Source organism: Microtus ochrogaster, chromosome 8 (genome assembly GCF_000317375.1).
Source record: "Microtus ochrogaster isolate Prairie Vole_2 chromosome 8, MicOch1.0, whole genome shotgun sequence".
NCBI classification, from domain to species: Eukaryota; Metazoa; Chordata; class Mammalia; order Rodentia; family Cricetidae; genus Microtus; species Microtus ochrogaster.
Window position 1 is genome coordinate 69,788,258 of NC_022015.1, and position 8,844 is coordinate 69,797,101.

The following is an 8,844-nucleotide window of genomic DNA, read 5'->3' on the forward strand; positions in this document are numbered from 1 at the left end:
AGCTCCTGGTGTCCTTGGCAGGCTGTCTCACTAGCTTTTCTGACCCCCACCTCTATTGCTCACGCTATTGTGTGGGGGCAGTCAATGGAGCGTGTTATCTTGTCATTTCCTACAGTCGCTGCCTTTGCAGCCAGTCTGCTAGGCCGAGGGCCATCCTCATCTCTATATCTTAGATCCGCTTGCTCATTTCTGAGAAGGCGGCAGCTTCTGGGCGAACACTGAAACGTCTAAGAAGCAAGTGCACGCCACTCACCCTCAACAAGATGGTTGGAAAGGTCCGCAGGCCTGGCTTGGGGACCAGCTGGCTCTGTGACCTTGGGCAGGGCGACCTCAATCACTTCATCTCTCTGAGGCTCATGTCTGGGCCCCTTCAGATCTTTAATTCTCTGTCGATACGCAGGGATGGCACCGGTGGAAGTGGAGCGATTTTTAAGTTGTTATGTGCTTCCCAGGGAAATTGTAGCGGTTTTCATTTTAAAACTTTTCATTTAAGCTCTGGTTCCGAGTGTAAAAACAGCACTAGCTACAAGGAATTCATATTTTGTGATTTATTGGGAGTATTATTACGGTATCAGAAACGGGTAGTTTTTTTTGCTAAATATGTTTTTAAAAGGCTTGCTGCATTCTTAAGCATGATTTTATTATATCTTCAAGCGACTCTTTCCCCCCGTGAAGAATATATCTGTGATTTACAATGTGCCCTCACTACCAGAGCTGGTGGAGAGAGAGCATGTGCTGTGGTATTACATCACCCCAAAAGGGTGCTCTGGCTACAGGCGCTTCCAGGCTCCTAAGCATACTGCAAAAGCTGGGTGGTTAGGTTCTTTCTGAAAACCAGGACTGTTGGAGATTAACCACACCTATGTTCAGTGGCACAGGGAGGAGCTGGGGAGGAAAGGAGGTGAATGGACACACTGACCCAACTCTCTTGCCACTTATGAAAAGGGAATGGAGACCCAGAGTGGAGAAGTGAATGTCCCCAAGTGAGCAGCCGAGGACACTGCTCCTGGGTCTGCCCTTCACCCACCCCACGTGCCTTGCCTGGTCCTCCAAGTGCAATGCTGTTTCACACGGCTGGTGCCAGGACCTGGTGCTCCCCTTAGGTTGTGGCTTGTTTTCACGTCCCTCCTGGTGGAAGTGGCCCAGCGAATTCAGCTTTCCAACCAGCATGTTCTTGCTCAGGCGCCCTGCCCCCACTAGCTAGGCGCTAATATGTAGCCGAGAGTTTATTGGCATAATTTCTCCAGAAAAGAGGCTGGAAGACTTGGCACGTTCAAACTTAAGCATTTTTATCAAGAGCCCCAAAGGGCCACCCTTCCCCTTCCCATCACCACCACCAACGCAATAAGGCTTTCATAATCATAGGAAATCAGGTTGTACAAAGCAGCAACAGCACAGGCCAAAGGAGCAGGCACATGATACATCACTGAATCAACTCAGCAAGCAACCGCCTGGGAGCCATCTTTGTTAAGGGCAAAATAAGACGCTCACAAAGATACAGAAATGACTAGACTGTCCTGGTTCTTCGGAAGGAACAAGGGATGGGGTAGAGGAGACACTTTCCTTTTCTGTTTTCTCAGAAAACATGCAAAGAAAGGCTTCACAAACAACTAGGGTCACTCCAGCATTTCCCAAACTTCCCTTCTCAAAGATGGCCACCCCCACTGTCCACTCGAAGGAGCATGTGGCAGAATCTATTGGGTGTGGAGAGAGGTAGGCAGCAGGAGAGATATAGTTTTCCACAAAGGTTGTGAGTTTTGTTTTTTTTTTTTCCTTTATTGATGGAATTTAAAGTGCATATAACTGAAGGCAAAGTCCAAGGCCTAGCAAAAGATATGAGGCTTGAGAGAGAGTCTCAGAGATTCTAAAGGCAGCCGAAGAATACCCACCTAAAAAGGCCACTTGAGCTGCAAAAAACGAAAGGGTGGGGAGGTAGAAAACGGGGGAAGAGAAGAGGGTGGTTGGGAGGAAGGAGGTAAGACAAACACCAGTTCAGAAATTCTGCCAAAGGTCACTTGGATGAGCTACTTTCCACCCCAGCTACGAGAACACCGGCTGACCTCCAGGTCAGAACACTTGCCTCAGGAGATGTGAGGGGAGTGAGAACCACAGGACCCAGCACCCAGGGGCCCTTCCGTGGAGCAGTAGTGAGGGGGCCTCTCCAAGCCTGACATGGTCTCCCCTGGAGAGTGAACGTGAGTCTAGGAGCCTCAATCAGTCCAGGGGGAAGCAGGGGCTAAGGAGCATGGTCTGGAGCCCACCCGGAGAGCCCTGCACTCCCAGGGACAAGGCATGTTTTCTTTGCTACAGAATGTGGCCAGAGTTCCACTCACCCACACAGGCTGTGCCGTCTTCATTGGGCTCATAACCCCGATTGCATCTCTTATTGGTCCGGCACCTGTAGCTCCCATAGGTGTTGACACACACGGGCTTGTCTCTAGGGCATACGAAGGGGAACTGGATACATTCGTTGGTGTCTGCAAGGGAAGGAGAGCCAATCACCAGGGAGAGGTGGGCAGTGTGTCCTTCCTTAGGATCTGTCTGTCCGCCTGCCCTGTGATCCCGCGTATGTCCCTTTTCCTTGCTGGGCCTGTCTCTCCACGTCAGTGCTCCCCCTGTCCTTGAGTCCTGCATATTGGGAGCGCTCAGGCTCGGTCCTGGGTCCTTTCTATAGATCACACTTTTTCTAGACAAACTCTTTAAATGTGGACGACTGTAAACTTCCTGCCTCCAGCCATAACCTCTCCTTTGGGCTCCACGCTCGTGAATCCAATCACCAATGGCCTCCATGGCAGTTCCACCTGGATGTCTAATACACACCTCAGACTGATCATTTCCAAAATGGAACTCTGATTTCCCTCAGCCCCTGAGCCTCTTCTGTCCCCTCTCCATCTTCCACAGTTCTGTCAATGCCACCACCAACTGCTCAGCCACACCAGCAGAAATCAGACATATCTCCCCAGCCTCCCGTTTCCTCACCCCACGATGCAATCCACTCTGCCCCGAAGCAGGCCTCTCATCTGTCCACCTTCCTCACTGCCCAACCCTATGCCCAACCCCCACGGTCTCTTGCCTGGATGTCTGCAGCGGCTGCCTTACTGGCTTTCCTGGCTTCCAGGCTTCCCTTCAATCCAGCCTGCAATTCAGCAGCCAGAGTGATCTTTTCAAAACGTGAATCCCATCAGGTCACTCTCCCACTTAGCTCCCAAGGGCCTAAGAACAAAGTCCAGACTCCTTCTGGAACCCTCAAGTCCCCCCTTGACCTGTGCTACCCTCTACCTCATTTTAACCATAACACCACCTCTGACATCTCTGTGACGAGCTTGTGCCCTTGGCCTGTGTTCTCCCCTCAGCTCCTTCTGGGGCAGGTACTTCTAATCCTGTAGTCTCCACTTACAAGCCCCTCACCAGTGGCTCTTTCTGACTTCTCTACTGAGACAGTCCCTGGGCTGCACCTAGCTGACAGGGTCCCTAAACCACTTTCTAACACCACAGAGTCCTGTGTCTGAGGTCTGACCCCTCCACCAGGATGAGAACCCCTCAGATAAGGAACTAGACTGCATCCCCAGAGCCGGACACGGTGCTTTAGTACCATGTACGGGACCTTCTGGGTGACAGAAAGGAAGAGCTGCCGGGCCAGTGATCTCAAAGGGTCCTCTCAGCATGTAGAAAAGACTCCAAAGTTTTATGTGCCTGTGCTGTGCACTCTCATGTGACCAGAGTGGCACACGGACAGTATGGGGGAGTCACGTCTTCCCCTAGGCTCCCATACTTCATTCTGTAGTCCTGTGCCCAGGCAGTATCCTCCACGGGCGCCCTCACCCCTCTTTCTGTGGCTGTCCTACTCATCGTCCCCCAGGTTCCAGATTGACCCCGATTTCCCTGTCTGCCACCTGGGATCTACCCCAGATGATTAACACCCCCTTTGGCGCCTCCCTGCGCATGTCACCCCTGGCCCACATATATGGTCGTCAGCTGTTCGTATGCAGGCCACTCTGTTTCCTGGCTGTGAGCTCCACAAGAGTGGGCTGTGCCTGTTTTCTCTGGGTCTGAGGAAGAAAGAATCCAGGCCCAAGTCCTCGTTACAAATCAAGACGTAAGGCTTTGGGTTGGACATCTTACGGACCCTGGGCTGCTAGACGCCCCCCCCCCCCCATAGCGTAATTGGGAGACTTGAGAAAGTCATGAGACCCTCACTGACCTGGCATCTGGAAGCTACCAGCCTTCCCTGTACTGTACCCGGCTGCAGTCTCCTGTCTATATGGTGATCACAGTCCACACCCTGTTGTGCCTGAATGCCTCCTACAGTTAGCTCCCCCTCCATGGGTCTGTCAGCCTCCTGGCTGACTGCTCCTCAGTCTGGCCATAGAATGTTTCTGCTCCGCTTCTGGCAGGGTGAGGCTTATCCATCACCGTCTGAGTGTCTGTGTGGCAGCGTGTGCCATCCGCAGGTTTGTTCTCCTGCTATTCATGGCAGGCAGGGACTGCCAATGCCCAGCAGCGGAATGAGTCAGCCTGCAGTTGTTAAAGTCACTCTCACCTTGGTGAGGTATAGGGTGACTGTCTTGGCAACTGGATCTCTAAGGACCGACGGCACCTTCCTCTCCCTATCTCTCTAGCCACTGTCTGTGTCTCGGGCCTTGGTAGGTCAGCCTGAGAGTCCCCTGGAAGATCCCAGCCTCTGCCCCGTCCTCTGATGCCTATAGGCGACTCACCCATGCAATGGCCATTGTCCTGCTGGGAGAATCCTTGTCCACACTGCAAGGTGGCAGAAGCAGAGACACTTGTGAGTTGAGAGGCCTCATCTCAGGTCCCCTTCTTGTCACAGCCACAGAGTAGCTGTCACTGCTCTTAGCCTGAGCCTGAGGGCAGCCCCTCCTCCCTCCTTCTTATTCTGCCTTACACTAAGCATGGATATGTTGTTGAGGCGGAGGGCAGAGCATGCCATTCAAACTCTCCCTGCATTTGAGATCTCTGTACCTGACACAGACCTGAAGCTGGACCAGGACCGTACCCTCAAGGATCCTAGTTTATGGTCTGAGCCTCATCCAAGGACAATAGGAGGTCTCTTCAGGTATTCAGGAAAGACAAGGGCAGCAGGAGACTAGGGATTGGTTTTCAACCCACTGCACAACTGGCTGTGTAGCTTTAGCTGGCCTTGGCTTCGCTTTCTGGGCCTCTGGTTTCTTCCCCTGTGAAATGGGTGCAAACCCCGCTGCCCTGCCAACCCTCCAGAATTCTGAGAAGCTGAAGAGGTGTGGGTATGGCAGGTTGCAAAACTACAAGTGGAGCCTTCATCTCTCCCATTCTAGAGAGCGAGTCTACAGATTCACCCCTAGGATAATGGGTGGTGGTGCTGCCCCATATATGTATATATATTTGACTCTGAGGCCCAGAGGTCTTGGCCCACCTCTAGTGGGGCTGTGTCCTGAAGTTTGTCCTCATCCCGGGGATAGAGGATCTCCAACACCGAGTTCATCTCCCCGCTGGCCACACTGCGGCTGACCATCTTGCCGTCTGGCCATGTCACCTCCACACTGCTGGCTTCATCCCTTCCTGTTGGAGGAAGGAGAGGGGTCAGGAGCAGAGGAGAGAGGGCCTCTTGGAGTACTAGCAGAAGCATGCTAACAGAGAGAGTGGCTAATGCACTCTTTCCAGGGCCGCGGGGAGGAGTAAGATAGATTTGAGGAAGCTCCTCCTCGGGGCCAGACCGTCCAATCGACCACTCTGTAGTGATGGAGAGGCCTGGTGTCGGCCTTGTCCAGTTCACTAGCCCCTGGCCACATGCAGGATGGGAGTGACTGAAGAACTGAATTTAACATCTTACTTAATTGAAATTAATTTACAACTCAACAGCCACATGATGCTAGTGGTGGCCGTATTGGAGAACTTTTATTCTAGCCAACAGGTCAGGCAGCAGGAGGCTGAATTCGGGGAGCTGTAAGGCTTGATGGTAAACAGGCTAGCTTTAGAGCCAGGGGTTCAAATCCTGGCTGTCACTTGCTTGATAAGCTGCAAGAACATGATGAGGGCCAGGTGGCTGGGAGTCCTGGGGACAAGTCCTAGCTCTGCAGCCAACCCTCTGTGCCCTTCTGAACATGCCTCTGATATTTCTATTGATGGAGCTCTGCTAGGAGCTAAGCCTTTTTTTTTTTTTTTTTTTTTTTTTTAAAGTCACTGGGAATATCCCCTCATGGGTTTCCCTCTCCATCTGGGAGGCAAGCAAACAGACAAACAAATAAATCATGTTAGATAGTGCCAAGCTTTGTGATGAAAAGACCCAGAGACTGGCCAAGGTCCTGTTCAGTGGTCCCGGACAAACTCCTGGGGAGGAGCTCTTGAGCTGAGCTGTAAGACCCAGGAAAGATGGGGTAGAGAAAGGCTGCTCTGCGGATCTGCGATCCTTACAGAAGATACCCAGGAAGCTCGGACGGTGTCACCTGTGAGTTCGTCACGCACATCCTGAGAGCAGCATGCTGTAACAATGGCAAAATCTGGGCTGGGAAGATTGGTCAGGTGTTTGGGCACTGTCTAGGTGTGCCCAGCTCCTGCCTAAGGAAGCAGGCTAGCCTGTGGCAAGATCTGGCTAAAAGCAATGATGTGGGGGTGGGGGTTGATCGCCCTCACTTGTGGGCCGTTCTCAGGTTACCAGGGAAGGCAGGCAGTGCTTGGCAGTTGTGGGTGGAGCTCAGAGGATGGGACTTGTGCCCCCAGCCCCGCTTCTCCCATAGATCCACTGGGTGGACGGCCCCAAGTTTCTGTCTAGTCAGAGGGGGCTTCTCAGGGCCCTGATTGCTGACTGCTACCCCTACGCCTAGAGCAGGGGTGGGAGAGAGACTGAAGAGGGCCAAGTATAGATTTTCTGTTTTGAAGCCGAATCGTGAGGCCCACGAATCTGGCGTTTTTAGGGTGTGCAGGGCCCAAATTAAGTGGCTCATGAGAAAAGCAAACGTTTTCCATTAAAAAAAGGAGACAAAAGCAAGTGTTTCTCACCTATGCTGACAGAACAGCTCCATGAATACATTTTACAGCCTGACTGAAGCCACAAATAACTCAAAGACTTGAGGAATATTCATAGACTCAAATTTGCAGCCCCCATGGGGCATGTGGCTCTGGACCAGGTTCTCTCTCCCTGAATACGGGGGAGGGGCTGTTAGATGAGTAAGCCATCCTTTCTGGGACTCAGCTTCTTTGTCTGAAACTTAGGGGTGCAGGCTCACAGCCCCACTGTCCAGAGAAGCCCAGCGTTTCCCCCCTTGAGTCTGAATACTGCCCCACTGATGACTCTTGGCTGCATCAGCTCTTAGACAGGTCAGTAGTAACAGCGAACACTGACAGCATGCCTAGTCCAGACCAGACCAGACCAGACCAGACCAGACCAGACCAGACCAGACCAGACCAAATGCTTCATGGTGTGAACAAACCAGCTCCTCCCATGTGAAAGGTGTTGTCTACACAATCTTCATCTCGGAGAACACTGAGACCTGGAGAGGCTAGGGAAATCACCCAGTCACTCACCTAAGGCCTGTGTGACCCCAGAGCCCCTGTCTGCTCCACTTTTGTTATACTGCCCTTCCCGTAATGCTGGGCAGGGATCTAGGATTCAGCACTGAATGAAAAGGACCCAAGCAAGTGGGACAGAGCTGGTTGCTATGGGATTAATGAGCAAGGTGAGGGAGGGGCTGTGATGGGACTGGTCCACTCGGTGGGGACGGTGGGGATGGTGGGGACGGTGGGGATGGTGGGGATGGTAGGGACGGTGGGGACGGTGGGGAATGGTTTTCTGGGGCAGAGAAGAAAAGCACTCAAGGCAGGGGAGTGAGCTTGGTGAGGCCACCGGTGTGAAAGCGCAAGTTATGTTTGAAGATGCAGAAGTTCCAGGTTGGGGAAGCAGACTGGAAGGATGCTATTGGGTGGGGTGTGGGGAGGCGGGAACCTAGGGGAGCCCTTTGGAGACTTTGCACCTGCAAGGCGGGCATTTCAGGCCCATTCTCTGGATTTAATCACTGAGGCTTGGCAAGGTAGGAGGTGACTTGGGGACATCTGAGCTAGTGCTGAAACCCAGACTCGGGTCCTTGGATAGGTAGCTAGATTCCTTGGCTCCAGGCTGCTGGCCAGGTGTCTCCAGTACCCCCAAGGCTATACAACTGCAGGGCCTGGCTCCCTGCCTCTGAAGTGAGGCAGCCACACTGCCAGGCTGCTGTACCGGGAGAGTTCTGTCTGGGCGGGGCCATTAGCCAGCCAGGCTGCTGTACGGGGAGAGTTCTGTCTGGGCGGGGCCATTAGCCAGCCAGGCTGTTGTACCAGGAGAGTTCTGTCTGGGCGGGGCCATTAGCCAGCGAGGCCGTAGGTGTAGGTCGGGAACAGCAGGGAGTTGCCTCTGGCAGCTTTGAAAGGACAAAGGCCAGGGAGCTGCGTGGCACCATGCTTTTCAGAATTACAAGCAAAGCAGATGGTGGGAATCCAGTTGGTGGAATATTTTTGCACTTCAATAAAGCCATTTTTATGTGGGCCACTGAATTTTCCTTCCCTAAATGAGCACCAGCCGGTTTGGAGGCAGCTCTGAGTCACTTGTAAACAATTAACTGAAGGGGGAGTGTGGGGGTGGGGTGGTATCCATGCGTGGGGTTGGGAGAGCTTGAGTGGGTGACCCCAGCGGGGGCACTGGGGGTTAGCAGTCCTTGTTTTTACCTGCTGGGTTTGGCTGTACACTTGTTCAGCCCACTGGTACGCAGGAGATGCAGCGGCAGCCCTGGGGGGGCTGGGGGGGCAGTATTCAGCACCAAGAACAGAAAGGGTTATTTATTTTTATTTTAATTAATTAATTAATTAATTTGGTTTTTC

The 8,844-nt window shown here is 52.8% G+C and overlaps 1 protein-coding gene across 1 annotated transcript in view; it reads right to left on the bottom strand.

Moving 5' to 3' along the window:
• Window positions 1–1,269: 1,269 nt before the first annotated feature.
• The window catches only part of Crtac1 (cartilage acidic protein 1), a 142,504-nt gene continuing 134,929 nt past the window's right edge, over window positions 1,270–8,844 (bottom strand). The window contains exons 12-15 of the mRNA XM_026781662.1: window positions 5,411–5,556; window positions 4,716–4,758; window positions 2,334–2,477; window positions 1,270–1,907 (exon numbers count right to left, since the gene is read on the bottom strand). Coding sequence (XP_026637463.1) covers window positions 1,789–1,907; window positions 2,334–2,477; window positions 4,716–4,758; window positions 5,411–5,556 — 452 coding nt within the window. The 3' untranslated portion in view covers window positions 1,270–1,788. The remainder of the gene's footprint in view (window positions 1,908–2,333; window positions 2,478–4,715; window positions 4,759–5,410; window positions 5,557–8,844) is intronic.